Here is a 17,903-nt window from a genome sequence, read left to right on the forward strand (position 1 = left end):
TGTGTGGGGTGAATGTTGTGACAGGTAAGTGGGGGTGAAAAAGTGTGTGTGTGTTGTGTGTGAATGTGGGTAAGTGTGTATAGCTATTTTTTGTGTTTTACGTAATTATAATACACTATTAGGATTTATAAACGTGTATCGAGTTTGTTTCCAAAAGTTTCACTCTTTTCGATATATTATATTCTACATTCTAACTTTTGTTTTTTGACGTGACAACGTCTTAAATTAGGTTGCGGCTCGGAGTCACTCATGAAAAAGTGTAACGCCCGGTAACGTTACGATGAGTCACCGAACTATGATCGGTCCGCCGCGCGCGCATCACTGAGAATTAGGCGCATTGAATCGGCGCGAGCTTGTGTCTCTGTCTCTGTCTTTTTAGTAAACAAAATATATTTTCTATAGTTAAAATTTGTGCAATTCTTATTTTCATTCAATTCCTTGTTCCTATTGTGCAATTTAATAATATTCATATCAATAAATATTCTACCGAGAAAAAGATGTTGTCACGTAAAATCTTCGCCCGTAAAACCGACTTTACAGGCAACCATTTTTTTATTTTAATTTATTTGTTTTATTATTTATTGATGTTACTGCTTTCATCATTCTTAAAACATTACGTTAACACACGCCCCAGCATATAACATTCAATATACATATATATATATATCTATCACAGATATGTTCACGTCGGAAGTACAGTTCGGCCACGCGGGTTCGCTCGCCGGCTCCGCGCTAGAGAAGGCGGCCGCTAAGAACGCGTCGCTCAAACAGTACGGCGTCACCGTGCCGGCGTCGTTCGACACGCTGGGCGACGCTGTCAGGCAGGTGGGTGACGCTCGGTGACGTGATGTCTGACTATGTGAAACCTCAGTCTATGACGCTTGGTGAGACACTTAGTTGACGCTGTCGGCCATTTTGGTGACGTTTGGTGTCGCATTATATACATGAATGGTGGGCGTCGTGTGATTCGCGTTAAGTGATGCCGCGAAAAGTATCATCAACAGTATATATATTTTTTTTACCGCTTTTCTGAATCGAAAATGTTGATATGATTAAAAACTAGCTGCGCCCCGCGGTTCCACCCGCGTACGTCTATATCCCGAAGGAATATCGGGATAAAAAGCCTATATGTTATTCCAGTTGTCCAGCTGTCTACGTACCAAATTCCATAGCAATCGGTTCAGTAGTTTTTGCGTGAAAGAGCAACAAACACACACACACACATCTTTACATACTTTCGCATTTATAACATTAGGAGGATATGTTACTTCCATTAGACATCTTGTAAGATACAAATATCAAATTAAATACGTATGTATTTTTTTATTTCAATAAATAAAGTCATTTTACATTTCCAGGTGTACGAGAAACTGGTGAAGGAAGGGAAGATTATAGTCAAAGAGGAGGTCGAGCCTCCCAAAGTGCCGATGGACTACGACTGGGCCCGGGTGAGTGCACTAGTCTAGAAATTTTCCCCACGCTCCAGTGTGGGGTACGGGGCGGATTTAACTGGTCGATTGTTTTGCGGACATGTATGTTTACGAAAATAATGTATTGCGTTGATATGTAATACACCTCAATGATATAATGTTTTTTTTTTCAAATACATGTACTTAAATATATTGCAAGCTTTTAAAGATTTTCTTTCGATGAGATGATATTTTATGGTATCAATTATTTATGTTATTAATAATTGTTTATGTAAATACAAATGGATGAAACATATTGAAACTCGACAAATATGTTCTAGTAATAAAACTAGCTTTTGCCCGCGGGTTCGCACGCGCGTACATACTAACCCTCCCTCTTAAATCACTCTATCTATAAAAAAAAATGCCATAAAAATCTCAGTTATAGTTTTTTTTTATTCTGAATGTTGTGTTTATCTTTATTTGTTGTGCGTATAATGTATAAATACTAAACTGTTTTTTTTTTTTGTATTGAGAGAAAATGTTTATGCAACAACAGCTGATGAATCTAAATAAATAAATAAATCCGTTAGACGTAGACACGTAGATTTAAACATCTAAGCATACATACATACATTCGGGAAGCTACTTCGCTTTGTACTATGTAGTGATTAATTAATAGGCAAAAAAAAATTTTTTTTTCTTTTTTTTTTTCAGAAACTCGGCCTTATCCGCAAACCGGCGGCGTTCATAAGCACTATATGCGACGAGCGCGGCCAGGAGCTGAGCTACTGCGGCGTGCCCATCAGCCAGGTGCTCGAGCGGCAGCTGGGCGTCGGCGGCACTATCAGCTTGCTGTGGTGAGTTTGACCCTAATGCCTTGGAGATAGAGTTCATTTTTGTGTGTAGGACTTGGGAGAGCGGTAGTGTCAGTTTGTTGGGGACGAGCGATAATGGATCTTGTACGTATAGCGGTAAGGTTCATTTTTCTATGATTCAGATAGGGTGTCGTTGAGACGTGATAGTGTAGTGATATGTGAAAGTTAGTCTCTTATGTTGTACTAGCGTTCCGCCCCGGGTTCGCTCATGGTACATATATAGCCGGTAGCCTTCCTCAATAAATGGGCTATCTGACACTGAAATTTTTCAAATCGGACAAGTAGTTCTTGAGATTAGTGCGTTCAAACAAACAAACTCTTAATAAAAGGAGCCAGGATGTGAGCCACTCCGGGTGCTCGAGTGGCAATTTGTCTTAGTGGGTCTTGTGGTTATGGAAATAGGCTTTAATTTTGAATGATTCACCTTGCGCAATATTAATTCAACGGAGAATGATTCTTACATCGTTGGAATAACGTTTACTTTTCGATAAATATAAAATTTATGTTTGAAAACGTTTTCGGGATTTGCAAGCTTATGTGACTGGTATAAACTCAAATTTTCTATGAATGTTTTTACTATATTATTTGATTATGTTTCAATCTTACTACGTGAGAATAATATAAAATATTCGCTAAATATTACTGTATTTGTAAATAGTAATTTTCGATTCGAAAATACAACTTGTTATGATTTTCGAAAATATTCTTTGCAATTTTCAACTCCACACCGTGGGAATAGCGTTTAATTTCCCTCGTCTACCCTCCCCCCTCGGCAGGTTCCAACGCGAGCTGCCCGAGTGGGCGTGCAAGTTCTTCGAGCTGGTACTGATAGTGACGGCGGACCACGGGCCGGCGGTGTCGGGCGCGCACAACACCATGGTCACCGCGCGCGCCGGCAAGGACCTCATCTCGTCCGTGGTCTCCGGCCTGCTGACCATCGTGAGTCACTTTTGAATCTTCCACATACGCCAAATGTTCATGGGCGGTGGTAGCGCTTACCATCAGGCGACCCACCAGCTCCATTGCCGACTGTGTCATGAAAAACAAAAATCTCTCAGCCCACCGCGCATGAACATTTGGAGAAGCCTAATGTCTATTGCAGACCTTACGCCTCTAGAAATAGATTGCTTAGTTTAAATTGGAAAGGCATTAAGAAAGGATTGATGAGATGAGTAAAGGATAGCACTGGAAAGGGGAAGGAAAAGGATATGGGCTTCCGGCTCTCTCACGCAACGAAGAAATCACAGCAATATACTAATTCACGCCGGTGTCTGTGGCGGTGTGGTACTTCCCCGATGCGAGCTGGCCCAATTCGTGCCCGAGCGTGCTTAACTCCAGCATACAAAAGACAAGAGATGAGACATCTCAAATAGAAAAGCCGGAGGCCTATATCCTTTTCCTTACCATTCCCAGTCTTTTCCTTGATTCCTCTCGTCAATCCTTTCTTAATCCCTTCCCAATTTAAAGTCGGCAATCTAATTGTAGAGGCGTAAGGTCTGCAATGGACCTTACGCCTCTCCAATCGCCCATGGGCGGTGGTAGCGCTTACCATCAGGCGACCCACCAGCTCCATTACCGACGGTGACTTGTTTTCGCATTTGCAACATTAGTGAGGAGAGATTTTATTTAACAAACGTTTCCTATTGTCTTGCCACTTCTAACGTGATTTTATCCAATGTATCCAGGGCGACCGTTTCGGCGGCGCGCTGGACCGCGCGGCGCTGGACTTCTGCGCCGCGTACGACAAGGGCCAGCACCCGCAGGAGTTCGTCAACGAGAAGCGGGCCAAGGGCGAGCTCATCATGGGCATCGGCCACAGGTGGGTGTGCGCGTGTGTGCGTGCGTGCGCGTGTGCGTGCGTGCGTGCGTGTGCGTGCGCGTGTGCGTGCGTGCATGCGTGCGTGCGTGCACGTGTTCATTAATAATGATTGTTCCTTTAACTCCCCGAGGCCTCCGTAATTTTTTTCCAGTGACGGTGATCTTGGACTTTTATTTTAGCTTCGTGCCGTGACAGGCCGGTTTTACTTAGCGATAATAGATCTTTTCCAGGAGACAGGTGGACGGCCTTTCTTTCTGTGGCTATTTTGTGGTCTCCAATCCAAAGCCGTTCCCGGAATATTATAAGTGTGTTCAATTCTAAACTATAAACCGATGGTAATCGGCACAGATGTCAGGTTTTAATCTTGAAATGTGTGTTTTTGGCATATAGTAGAATTTAGTGTGAACAGTAACCGATGAATTACATCGAGAAAAGAATAATCAAAATCGGTTCACTCAGTTGTACTGGTTATCAAGTTACCAACATAAAAAAATAATGCAGTTGCATTCAGAACTTCCTCCTTTTCTTAAAGTCGATTGAAAATACGATTTTATCTACATAAAAGGAGAAAATTTGAGACCAAGTTATGTACAATCATGAAGCACCTCTGTTAAACTCGAAATTTTTTATTAGTTAAACATGATTATAAAGTTGATAAGCAAATCCGCGGCGCAGGGTGAAGTCGATCAACAACCCGGACTCGCGCGTGCGCGAGCTGAAGGCGTACGTGACGGCGCGCTGGCCCGCGTGGCCGGTCACGCGGTACGCGCTCGACGTGGAGGCCATCACCACGCGCAAGAAGCCCAACCTGATCCTCAACGTGGACGGCATCGTCGCCGCCGCCATGGTCGACCTGTTCCGCCACTGCCAGCTGTTCGCGCAGTGAGTACCGCCCGCCGGCACGCGCACAGTGCACTGCACATTGCACACTGTACTGCACACTGCACACTGTACTGTACACTGCACACTGCGCACTGCGCACTGCACACTGTACTGCACACTGCACACTGTACTGCACACTGCGCACTGCACACTGCGCACTGCACACTGTACTGTACACTGCACACTGTACTGTACACTGCACACTGTACTGTACACTGCACACTGTACTGTATACTGCACACTGCGCACTGCACACTGCACACAGTAAAGTACATTTACATTGTGCACTGCGCACTGCACACCGTACTGTACACTGACCGAATCCATCTGTTCCGCTACTGCACATATTTTGAGTCATTATTGACAAAGTGCCCGAATATTCAATCGCAAAAGCTACATTTTCTGAGAAATTTTACTTCTCATGTAATAAATTTACTCGATTTCATTCTTCTATAAATGTTTTATATTACACAATCGACCTGCATCGGTCTATCATATATATGGGTGCCGCGGTCATGTCAGGGTCTTGTGGTGTATTATTTTTAGAGTGTTTCTTATATATATTTTATATTTAGTTTTATTATCGTACGTTCATACATCTCGTTCTAAAGACGTAATCATAATCATAGCAATACAAGAATTTGAATTCAAGATTTCCCCTCGCAATTTCAGGGAGGAAGGCAACAACTACATACAAATGGGTTCGATCAACGCGCTTTTCGTGCTCGGCAGAACCATTGGTCTCATCGGCCACTATCTGGACCAGAAGAGGATGAAGCAGCCGCTGTACCGACACCCGTGGGACGACATCACCTACATGTCGCCCCTGAACTAGGCCGCTAGATGGCGCTCACAACATAATAATATAAATACGCCGTAGTTGTGACGTTCGCCGGTAGATGGCGCTGTAATCAAAATTATATGTAAAAATAACTTTGTTCTTTGTGGTAATTTGTTTTTTCGGTATGAATCATATTAAATGCTTTCATTTCAATTGAAGGCGAAATGACACGCGTTGGTGAGAACAACCGCTATTTCAGTGACCTAATTAATAATAATTGACTTTAAAAATAATCCATTTTTTTTGAACAGCGCCATCTGTTAGCGGAAAAGTTAGAACAACACATACTAGTAAAAGAGTTAAATATTTTGGGGAATTTTTATTATTATAAAATATACTTAATTCGCTACAATTCAATTCTGATCTATATAACTGTAACATTTCTATGTAAAATTAATATGAAAATATTGCATTTTCTAACATTCCTTGCCCTCTCATCTTGGCCTCGAACATTCCTCTTTGAATTGTAGCGAGTACAGATAATTAAGAATTTACTGACAGATAAAAAAAAAATATTTTTTTATAGTTGACGTCTCGATTATTATTTTTTTATATAGATAATATTGTGGTTAAGTTAATACACTTGACATTTTAGTTATACATAGATAAAAAATATAATAACGAAGTAGTTAAATTTAAGCTATGTATGGGATGGCGGGTTTTGTGTACCTCAAATTATAGAACGTTCACTTATTTATTGAAATGAAAAATTTATCGGATATAGTGCATACGAAACTTAGTTTTTTATATAAATTTTAAAATAACAAAAAATACATGCACAAATATGTTTAGAAATCGCACTTGGCGTTCTGATGTAGGCTTAATGATATAAGTACATATATATGCTTAAAATATTATGATTCATATAAACAAAGTACATCGAAGCTTTTTTTATTATTTTTTCGAAATGTAACTTCTATGTTTAAAAAATAATAATAACAGTGACATTTTATTTCCCGCTAAAATTGATTCAAGTAGTTTGTCCGAAATAAATCTTGTATAACAAGATAAGAATTTTCCCTACTTTTATGTACTTGACACTGGCAAATAGTTGAAACTTATTGCCATTATGGAAGAAAAAAAAACAACATAAAATTATGACTTTGACATTTTGCCGCCAAATGTAAGAAAAAAAAAGTTATAACGCTTTCAGATACATACTTCGATTCGTATTTCAAATAATCTCAGTAATGGCCGTCATTGCATAATAGTTAATTTTATGTAGAATGCATATGGCGTCGACGTAGTTGTAAGTCGTACCTTGTTTAATCTTTAATTTATTGGTATATTTGTGAAAATGGTTGGTAGGTATATGTGTAAATATTGGATTTGTCAATTTTATTTGAATATATTTTTATTTGCTGTATTTTGTTTTTCATTTATCAATTTACCTTTTGAACTAATTATCACTAATATTATAAAGCGGAGGAATTTATATTTTTGTTAGTTCGTTTGATTGTAATGGATAAACTCGAGCATCTGAACCGATTTTGAGCAGCTAGTAATCAATAACTGAATACATATTTATTAAAATTTTTACTATTTTTCACAAAAAACGAGACAGCACCATTTCTAAATTAACAACAATAAACACAATCACACCTAGCCTTCGGCAAGATATCCTGAAATCATTTAACAAATAATTGATCATGATATGATCCAACCTCTTCAGACATTACCTGGACACATAGTCTAAAGTCTCTAGTACCTAGTATTTTTAATTGAGTGTGGCTACATATTTTCTACCTATAAATACAGTAGCGATAACAACATCTAGTGAGAAAATTTTGATTTTATTTAAAATTATTTGCGCTTATTATTAGTCATATTTATTTGCCTTTGGAATGTTCGTAGTTTTCTTACATTAGATTAGATTGTTAGCATTTTCAAAGGATTAGTTTGGATACATAAGTTCATCAAAATTATGACGTATGTATAATCTGTATTTGTTAACTTTGCATAGAGGGTACATTGAAATATTTTGTAATCTGTACGCGCGCTTTTGTGCCTCTCTCTCTTGGAAATAAAACGTGGCACCCAACAGTTCGTTTTACTATAACTCCCGAAATATCACATTGGCGACGAGGATTGAAAAGGCGACGCCTGGCCAGTCGTCCGCGTCGCTTCTCTGTCGGTCGTGTGGCGGGACGCATACAGGGGATGAGTGTAAATTTAAGCAGTACGTTTGCCGCATTTGCAACAAACAAGGTCACTTGCAGCGTGTTTGCCCGAATATTACGGGGCAATATTGTGTACGTGCAGTGCATGAAACAGTGGAAGGTAACAGCGAGGACAGTGAAGAGGTAATTGTAACAAACATATATAATGTATCCTTGACGCAATGTAAACCCATATTAATAGAGTTAAATTTAAATGGTGTTAATTTAAATATGATATGTGATACCGGCAGTGCGGTATCGTGCATAAGTAAGGATTGTTATGAGCTTTATTTTCAAAGTTTATTGTTGGAGCCGTGTAATATAAGATTGAAATACTATACTGGTGAAGTTGTATGTCCACTAGGGGTCATAAGACCTACAGTTAAATATAGAAACATGTGTAAAGTCTTAGATTTGTATGTAATCGATAATGGAAAAACAATGTTATTGGGACGTCAATAGATGGCCGAATTAAAAATACAACCGTTTGTAAATTACGATGTTGCAATTAATTTTAACGAGTTTAATTTAACTGATTTCAGCGCCACTTATGGTAACGTTTTCGCGGAGGGTTTGGGCCGCTTTACTGGCGGCAAAGTGAGCATTCATGTGCGGGAAGGCGCCCGGCCCGTGTTCCTGCGCGTGCGGCCGCTCGCCTTCGCGCTGCGCGAGAGGGTGGAGCGCGCGCTCGACCAGCTGGTGGCTGACGGCGTCCTGTCCCCGGTCGAGCGCTCAGACTGGGCGACCCCTATAGTGCCCATCGTCAAGAAGGACGGTAACATTAGAATTTGCGCTAATTATAAATTAACATTGAATAAAGTGATCGAGGTTGACCGTTATCCTTTACCGAGGGTCAAAGATTTATTAATTAAATTAAAAGGGGGTGAGAGATTTAGTAAAATTGATTTGTCGCAGGCCTATGCACAATTTGAGTTAGACGATTCACGTAAATATACCGTTATAAATACTCATAAGGGGTTGTTCATGTATAATCGGTTAGTTTATGGCCTCTCCTCGAGACCTGGAATTTTTCAGAGGCATTTAGAGCAGTTATTCGTTGATATTCCTAGCGTAGGAGTATTTTTAGATGATATTATTATAACCGGTCCCTGTGATGAAGAACACATAAACAATTTGCATAAAGTATTCGGTCGTTTACAAAAATATGGGCTTAAGGTTAGGAAGGACAAATGCGTTTTCTTCTCTGATACTGTTAAATATTTAGGTTACATTATTAGTAAAAACGGCGTTCACACTTGTCCGGATAAAGTGCAGGCAATTATAATTATTTTATTAATAATTATTAATATTGTACCGCCAACTAACACGACGGAACTACGCTCGTTTATTGGTATGAGTATGTATTATGGTAAATTTGTAAAAAATATTAATACCGTGTTAGCGCGTCTGTATTATTTATTAAGAGAAGGAGTTAAATATGAGTGGTCAGAAGACTGTGAAAATGCATTTAAATTAGTTAAAAGGTTGTTATCTAGTAGTGAAGTATTAATGCATTATAGTCCCGAATTACCTTTAGTTCTGACAACGGACGCGAGCAGTGTAGGCATCGGAGCAGTAATTTCGCATGTCACGGAGGGCGGCGAGCGGCCGATCGCTTACGCGTCGCGCGCGCTGACCGCCGCTGAGCGAGACTACTCGCAAATTGACAGGGAAGCACTCGCTATTGTTTTTAGGATTAGGAAGTTTCATCAGTACTTGTATGGTAGGAAATTTACCTTGAAAACCGATCATAAGCCTTTAACGTATATTTTTGGCAACAAAGTGGGTATTCCAGTTATGGCAGCGTCTAGACTTCGACGTTGGGCTGTGTTACTTGCAGGTTACACTTATGATATCGAGTATGTGGCATCAAACAAAAATAGCGCAGATGCTCTTTCGCGTTTAAGTCCCGATAAGGGTAAAGTAAGTTCGGGTACCCATAGATATGAATGCGTTACGTATTTGAATTTCGTAGAATCGTTTTTACCGGTTACTAGTGAAGATATAAAATATTTTACAAATAAAGATAATATTCTTACCAGAGTTTTATTTTATATTAAATCTGGTTGACCCGCAGTAAGCCCATCGGACGAATTTAAGCCTTATTTTCAAAGACGTATAGAGTTATATGTTGAGTCGGGAATTACAATCAACGATTTTGCAACAATTGCATACCAGCCATATGGGTATAGTTAAGATGAAGTCATTAGCGCGTAGTTATGTGTGGTGGCCGGGCATAGACAGTGATGTGGAGGCGACTTGCCGGCGCTGCGAAACGTGCGCAGTGGTGGCGGATGCGCCGCCCCGGGTCGCTATCCAGCCATGGCCTTATCATTCCACTCCCTGGTCTAGGATTCATGTTGACTTTCTAGGGCCGATAAATAGATATGTTTCTGGTTTTGGTGAATTCAAGTTCTAAATGGCTTGAAATTTTTGAAATGCAAAAAACTACTGCTTCACGAGTGATAAAGGTTTTGAGGGAAACTTTTGCTCGATTCGGTCTACCGAAGGAGCTAGTATCGGATCAGAGGCCACCATTCACTAGCAGTGAATTCAAAAATTTTTTATTGATGAATGGTATTCGGCAAACCTTTTCCCCGGCATATCACCCGGCATCTAACGGTGCGGCTGAAATTGCGGTAAGAATTTGTAAGCGGGCTATTAAAAAAGCGTATAAAGATAGCTTAGACGTAGATGCGGCGTTGCAAACTTTTCTCTTTTATTATCGTAACTCAGTGCATAGTACTACAGGAGAAACACCGGCTATGTTATTGCAAAAGAGGCCACTGCGATCTCGGTTAGATTTGTTACGCACACAAAATGCGGTTACTAATCGTGTTAACAGCGTTCAACAGCGCCAGGTTGGGCACGCGGGGGGTGTTCAACGTTGTTTCGCTGAAGGTGAGCAAGTATGGGCTAGGGATTATGGTAAACATGACAAATGGGTCAAATGTTCCGTAGTTAATTCGAATGGGTCGCGTGGTTTATCGTTGTTAAAGGATAACGGTCAGTCCTTAGTCAGGCATGTAGATCAGATGCGTCGTCTGGCGCGCACTTCTAATATTATCGGTCCAGGCGAAGAAGAAATCGGCCGGGGAAGAGGATACGAAAAGCGATATCGAAAAAGGGAACGAATCTCAAATGTCAGAAAAAGATAAACAGATAATTGAGCCGGGCGAAGGTTCAAGTGAACCTTTAGCATCAACTCCGCCAAAAGCTCCCAGCCCAAAGCGAATTCGTAAACCAGTTAAGAGATTTATGTTGGATAGTTAAAAATTTAGTTTTATTGTTCTTATTCTATTTATTTCCGTGTAATGTCTTACTATTAGCAGCGTTAATAGTGGTGGAGGTGTGACGTATGTATAATCTGTATTTGTTAACTTTGCATAGAGGGTACATCGAAATATTTTGTAATCTGTACGCGCGCTTTTGTGCCTCTCTCTCTTGGAAATAAAACGTGGCACCGAACAGTTCGTTTTACTACAACTCCCGAAATATCACAAAAATAAATACTTATCTTGAAAACTTCTGTTTACAGTGATCATTTGCAATTAGATTCTTGTATTGTTTAGACCCGAGAAATTGTTGGATGTACTAATACATTCAAAGAATGAACGAATAAGTAATATATGTAACATTTTATATTTTAACAGTCGTTTTCTTCTGCGGGTAAAAGAAGGCATTTCTATATTGGATATGTTATCCTGGTACATAAGCTAATAACTGCGTTAGTAAAATCCGTTAATTGATTTTCGAACGAAAGAGTAACAAACATATTTTAAATGATTTTACATTCACATGAACGTTTTAATATAATGAATTTCAGAATCATAGTATTTAGAGAATAGAAGAGTTCATTATGTACATGAGAATACTGATATGAAGAAAATAAAGAAAATTGTCATCCGGACAAAGATATATAAGTTTGGGTACTTATAGTTATTTACAAAGAGAATTAAAATGAAAAATTTATATTATTTTAAAAGAGCAACTACAGAGTTACTGTCTAATTTGTTAGAGACCGGCTCTTCTCTGTAGAAACTGCCTTCCGAACAGGTGGTTAAAGCTGTATCAAGACGATTCAAGTGTGCTTTTATAAGAAGCCTGACTGAATAAATAAATGTTTCAGTTTGAGTTAACAGTACAAACTGCTACTATAAAGACCTACCGTTTTCTATATTTCCATATCAATGACGAACGAAAAAACTATTATCATGTGATTTTCGCTGGAACTTTAACCATAAATGCATTTATTTTCACGGCGTCGTAGAAAATCATGTCCAATACCAAACACACAAACGACAACTCAGTAGCAGCCAAAAGACTAAATGAAATATAATAAAATGTAAAATGTTTTATTATCAATTTACAAATAAAACAAAAATCAACTCCTTATTTCTCTTAAATCGAATTAACATTTTAATTGGCCACATAAACGATTAGCAACGTTTAATAATTCCTTTTAAAATATATCATTACCGATTGTCTATTAAAATTTTGAATTTTCAACCAACTTCAAAAAAGAAGGTTCTCAATGCGACTCTTTTAGGTTCACCACCTCCGAACTTTCGACTGGCTGAATCGATTTGGATGATTCTTTTTTATTTGAAAAGTGTGCAAACGTTACAATGTAGTCTAGTTCTGACAATTGGAAAGCGTCTTAGTTTTTTGTTAAAGATAATTATTTCGTGATTATATAGAATATTTTTATAAAAGCTTGACTATTTACCATCGGTAAGAGAACTCTACTCTGTGGCGAATTGAAATATTAACTCAACTCGATAGTAATCACATATTTTTATATATACAAGTATATACATTTTGCTCTTAAATAAATTAATAAAAGATAAAATTGCTTTTGTGAATAAAATCGTTTCATATTATTGCTATAGTTTCTATAAGCGTGTACAATGTACATAGTATTTATTTATACATTAAGGAAAATAACATATTTTACTTGTTAAAATTAGAATTTTAAACATATTGTGTCGCAACCAATTGGTTAAATCAGCCATTCTTTAAAATTCCATTAAAAACTTTGCCTCATTTTGTAACGACGGCGTTTAATTAATTACCTGAATGATATAATTCATTCAACAACCGACTTTACTAAATGCCTGCGACCCAAAAAACAATAGAACAAATAACAGTGAGTTAAAAAAAAAACGAAAAAAAAACATAATTCTTATTTTTCATATATTGATTCGAATTATATTACAGATAATAAATGAACAACCTGTTCTTTATTTTAAAGTATGTGCGTATTTAGTCACATATTTTTTATGTTTGCGAATTTACATGATATCATAATGTAAACTTTTAAAATATAATCAACACTAGACGCTTTTCCCAGCTCCGCCCGGATATCAAGCTTCATGTTTTAATCGGGATAAAAAGTATCCTATCACCCAAGTCAGCTCATACTCTGTATATCAAATTTCATCAAAATCCGTTCATTATTTCAGCGTGATTGACGTACAAACATCCAAACAAACAAACTTTCACATTTATAATATTAGTGTGAAGTGTGATGTTAAGTAAGATTATAAACACCATTAGAGCGGGCAGGAGTTGGTGATCTGTCGACGAAATGTGATCTGTCACATACTTCAAACAATTTAATGCATTTTTTGGTAAATTATAATCTAATCATTATAATATGGCACATAATATATTTTAGTATCTGCATAAGTACTACGCAGTTTATATGTGTTTGTACCCTATAAAGAATTTTCATTCATTCATTCATTCGTTCATACATAAGTGAGCTCTATTGTTTTTTTTTTGTGTATATGTCATAATAGACGTGTTTTCTTTCTTTTTGTGTATATGTCATAATAGACGTGTTTTCTTTCTTTTTGTGTATAAGTCATAATAGACGTGTTTTCTTTCTTTTTGTGTATATGTCATAATAGACGTGTTTTCTTTCTTTTTGTGTATATGTCATAATAGACGTGTTTTCTTTCTTTTTGTGTATATGTCATAATAGACGTGTTTTCTTTCTTTTCCTTTCCGATACCGTTAATTATTGAAATGGGCGTTCATTATGGTTAAGGTTGGGTTTATTTAAAAACAGAAATAGGATCCCAGCTCCGTGCACTAGCAAACTGCGCCGGCTGCGCTGGGCATAATATGTAACTGCAATGTATTCGCATCATAGTCTAACGAAAGATAATGCGTAAAATTGGAAGAAAATGTTACGGAACACAATTTGTCGACAGATTATGATCATTGACATAAACATTAAATAAAATGTATTTAACCCCGTACGCACTGTAAACATTTCTTTAGCAACATGTTGCGGAGTTGCTCGCAACACAGACTCACAGCGTGTTGCACGAGTAGATAACGCGTGTTGAAATGTTCTCGCTCAAAAAGCGATATCACAGACACACAATAACAACGTGTATTACGTTCAAATTTTTCTAGCAACATTGTTGCTAAGCTGTTTCGTAACAAATATTTACCGAAAAAACGAGGCTTAATTTGAGATTTTACACATAACAATCTTAATAAATTTAAACTTGATTTGAAAATAATATTGCACAATAATGTTTTGCCTGTATATTCTGAATCACATAAGTTACGGGAACATATACGATGGAATTTTCTAATACACATACAGACGTAGACACAGTCGGTTCGATTTTTCGGTTGTGGTAAGCGAATTATTTGAAAGCGAAATTTTGGAAAGAATTTATTGCAATTTTCGCTATTTTCAAAGATAACAAATTTTTCTAATTACGTTTTAATATTAAAATTTTCTATCTTCAGTATAAAGCCTTCTTTTTTCAGAAGGCGTCAAAACTCCACCCTGTATAGTGTGAGTGTACTGAGTGCAGTGGCGTAGCTAGGGGGACAAGGGCCCTGGTGCATAGGGAAAGAATCGGACCCTTCTCCCCTCTTTCCGCCTTCCTCCCCTCTTTCAAAGCTGAGGTTAGAGGGCTCCCTGAGCTCCGAGGCCCTGGTGCACTGCACCACCTGGCCCTATGATAGCTACGCCACTGACTGAGTGTCAGTGAGTAAAAAGTAAATAAATAGATTTTAATACAATCAACTAAATCTTATCACTTGCTATACATAAGAAAATTATTATATCCTGGCGATCCCACCTACAAATCCAATTCAAGATAATAAACTAAACTCATGAAATTATTGCATTATCACCGCACCATTGATAATTGTACAAACCTTGATCGTTAGTGACCAAAATTCAAAGTACAAGTGAAGCTATTAATCGCGCGTAAAAAAATCTTCACCAGCGCGATGCAGAACCGCGCGAACGCAAATCACTGCACGCCCGCACCAATCACGTCCTTGGCCACGTTCTCGAACTCCGTCAACGACATCCCGTGGTTCGAGAGCATGTGGCTCTTCATACTGCACTTCTGCACGAACGCGTACCCGCACACACCACACTTGAACCGCCTGTCGTTATTGTGTATCCTCATATGTTCCCGTAGGGTCTTTTTCCTCGCGTACGACTTGTGGCACACCGTACAATTAAACACCCTTTCGCCATTATGCTTGACCATGTGCTCATCTAGCGATTGCTTTATGAAGAAACCCTGCCCGCAATCCGGGCATATGTGATTTCGCTCCATGAGGTGCACTTTCTTAATGTGGGAGGTCAGTTTCGACTTCAGAATGAAGGACTTGTCGCACACGTTGCATTTGTAGGTCGCCGCCGCTATGTTGTGCTCGTCGAACATGTGCCGGTTGCGTTGGTAGTAGCTGTTGAACGACTTGTCGCAGTGTGGGCACATCGTGGTGTATCTGGCGCTCGAATTGTGGGTGTATTTCTCGTGACACTTCTTCCGCACCCTCGTGCTGAAGACCTTGTCGCAGTACGAGCATTTGAACGTGCCGATCTCGTGGGTCCGTTTGTGATTCTTCAGCCTGTGCTGGTTGATGAAGCCCATATCGCAAACTTCGCATATGTAGTTCCGGTAGTGTCCGTTCATGTGCTGCAGGAGCATCTTGAAGGTCTCGAACGTAGAGTGGCAGAGCGCGCAGTTCAGTATCTCGTCGTCCGTCAGTTTGAACTCGAATATGTAATCGTAGAGGTCCGGATAGAATTTCTGGCTGTGCTCGCTCATTAGATGTTTCTTGAGATTCGATATATTTTCCATGGTCTTCTTGCACAGCGAGCACTGCAGGTCTGCGATGTCCATTTTGACGGCCAGGTTGCTCTTATCGAGTCTTTTGTGGTCCAAGTATATCTTCTTGTGATTTTCTTCGTTGTGGGCTCGCAGCTCCTTTATATTGGCGCACGTGAGCTTGCAATAGGCGCATACTATCCCACTGAGGGTTTTATTGAAGAATGGCGTGCAATTGGAGTATTTCAGGATCTTTTTCACGTTGTAAATGTGCTTGGAGTTGTCGCTGACGCTTAGTGAGCCGTTTTGTTCCTTGTCCTTCTTGATTCGAACGTCGGATGGCAACTTTAGCGGTAAATCGTCGCAATCTGAAAATTTGCAAGCAAAATCGGACATTTTAGTCAAAAAGAGGGACAAATGTGGAAGTCGAATCACGCTTCGTCCCGAATTGGGTAAGCTTGCACCGGGGAAGTATCAAAACTGTACGAAACGCAGTAGCATGCTACTGTGTTTGAGTGGGGGAGACGGTGGTCATTCCTTTTCCCCTTCCCAGACCATTCCTTCTTTCCCGTCGTCAATCCTTTTCTTATCCCTTACCCCATATAAAGCGGGCAGCGTATTTGCAGAGGTTCATGGGCGCTGGTCATCGCTTACAATCAGGCGAACCACCAGCTCAGTTGCCCGCTATGACATAAATAAAATATAATAGTTAAAAAAAAACTAAAAAACACGCTTTAACAAAAATCATATTTTGCAAATTGAAAACTGGAATAATTTTATCAAATTAGTGTATTGTCATCGGTCCTCAATAAATCTACAAAGTTTGAACGAAATCTGGCCGTTTAAAGTGGGTCGAAATCGCGCCCAAAGAAGTCGGTTACAAACAAACATACAGGTGAAGCTAATAAAAAGCGTGTAAAAAGAGGATTCTTTATGATTGTTGGCAAAGGAGCTGGTGTTTAGCGAGCAAGGTTTCTTTGAGGATACATTTGAATGTTATAATCCTACTAGCTGCGCCCCGCGGTTTCACCCGCGTAAGTCCGTATCCCGTAGGAATATCGGGATAAAAAGTTGCTTTGTTATTCTAGTTGTCCAGCGTACCAAATTTTTTATTACACCGGACAGACGTTTATTTTATTTATTTTAAGAGTTGCCTGGTAGAGATCGCTACCTAGCGATAAGGCTGTTTTGGGTGTTTTGTTCGCTTTTATATTATGTATTTTTAATTTTTGTAACGCAATAGACAATATTCATTAATTAATTCATTCATTCATTACGAAACCGAAACTCACCATCGTACTTTTCAGATTTCTTGCGTTTCTTCTTACGTTTTATGTTAACATCGTCAAGACCAAGCATCTCCGCTAATTTGCCGCTAGCGGTCGAATCTATTGCTGTTATATCGTCATTGCTTATATCTGTAATAAAAGAAAGAGCCAAGTGTGGAACATTCTAATTTTAAATCGATTAAAGACCTATAAAATTGAATTGATATTTACGTCTGATACAGATCAGACGACAGGGATTATTGTGGAAATATATTTCTGTTTGTCTGAACCAAAAAACTCTGGAACTATTGGGGCAACTTAGAAAATTAAATATCAATTACGTTTCAATGAATCTTTGTATTACGGACTTTTCTCTTTTTATGTGAGAGTCGATAAAGGTGCTGGTGCAAGGTGCAGCTGGAGGGTCGCCTGCAATGAAGACTTGCAGATGCCTTTTGCCACTGCAAAAGGCTTATCATCTTTAAGAGAAAATGGAAGAGAAAAGGAGAGAATGACGACATAAAGGGAAGGACTGCGGGGGGGGGGGG

General features: G+C 38.9%; 3 protein-coding genes across 3 annotated transcripts in view; 2 read left to right on the forward strand and 1 right to left on the reverse strand.

Annotated features, from left to right (window-relative positions):
• Positions 1 to 7,195, forward strand: part of LOC119838899 (probable ATP-citrate synthase subunit 1) — a 45,036-nt gene extending 37,841 nt beyond the window's left edge. Inside the window, exons 17-23 of the mRNA XM_038365043.1 lie at positions 677 to 825; positions 1,359 to 1,448; positions 2,127 to 2,269; positions 3,064 to 3,226; positions 3,973 to 4,106; positions 4,782 to 4,988; positions 5,661 to 7,195. Of these exons, the coding sequence (XP_038220971.1) occupies positions 677 to 825; positions 1,359 to 1,448; positions 2,127 to 2,269; positions 3,064 to 3,226; positions 3,973 to 4,106; positions 4,782 to 4,988; positions 5,661 to 5,823 (1,049 nt within the window). The 3' untranslated portion in view covers positions 5,824 to 7,195. The remainder of the gene's footprint in view (positions 1 to 676; positions 826 to 1,358; positions 1,449 to 2,126; positions 2,270 to 3,063; positions 3,227 to 3,972; positions 4,107 to 4,781; positions 4,989 to 5,660) is intronic.
• Positions 7,196 to 8,106: 911 nt separating this feature from the next.
• LOC119838900 (uncharacterized protein K02A2.6-like) lies at positions 8,107 to 11,261 on the forward strand. Its single transcript, XM_038365044.1, has 4 exons — positions 8,107 to 9,345; positions 9,526 to 9,711; positions 10,834 to 10,889; positions 11,064 to 11,261. Exons 1-4 carry the CDS (start codon positions 8,451 to 8,453, stop codon positions 11,259 to 11,261), a joined length of 1,335 nt encoding a protein of 444 aa, XP_038220972.1. The 5' UTR covers positions 8,107 to 8,450.
• Positions 11,262 to 14,929: 3,668 nt separating this feature from the next.
• LOC119838942 (zinc finger protein 54-like) overlaps positions 14,930 to 17,903 on the reverse strand; it is a 3,310-nt gene continuing 336 nt past the window's right edge. The window contains exons 2-3 of the mRNA XM_038365093.1: positions 17,380 to 17,505; positions 14,930 to 16,455 (exon numbers count right to left, since the gene is read on the reverse strand). Coding sequence (XP_038221021.1) covers positions 15,278 to 16,455; positions 17,380 to 17,505 — 1,304 coding nt within the window. The 3' untranslated portion in view covers positions 14,930 to 15,277. The remainder of the gene's footprint in view (positions 16,456 to 17,379; positions 17,506 to 17,903) is intronic.

Source organism: Zerene cesonia, unplaced genomic scaffold, assembly GCF_012273895.1.
Source record: "Zerene cesonia ecotype Mississippi unplaced genomic scaffold, Zerene_cesonia_1.1 Zces_u006, whole genome shotgun sequence".
Taxonomy (NCBI): domain Eukaryota; kingdom Metazoa; phylum Arthropoda; class Insecta; order Lepidoptera; family Pieridae; genus Zerene; species Zerene cesonia.

Excerpts from the sequence above, each read along its gene's own strand:
- LOC119838900 (XM_038365044.1), top strand. The coding sequence starts at position 8,451 with ATGGCCGAATTAAAAATACAACCGTTTGTAAATTACGATGTTGCAATT. Across the intron at positions 9,712-10,833 it reads GTTTCATCAGTACTTGTATG|CGTTCAACAGCGCCAGGTTG; the intron begins GTAGGAAATTTA and ends TCGTGTTAACAG. Across the intron at positions 10,890-11,063 it reads TCAACGTTGTTTCGCTGAAG|GCGAAGAAGAAATCGGCCGG; the intron begins GTGAGCAAGTAT and ends TTATCGGTCCAG.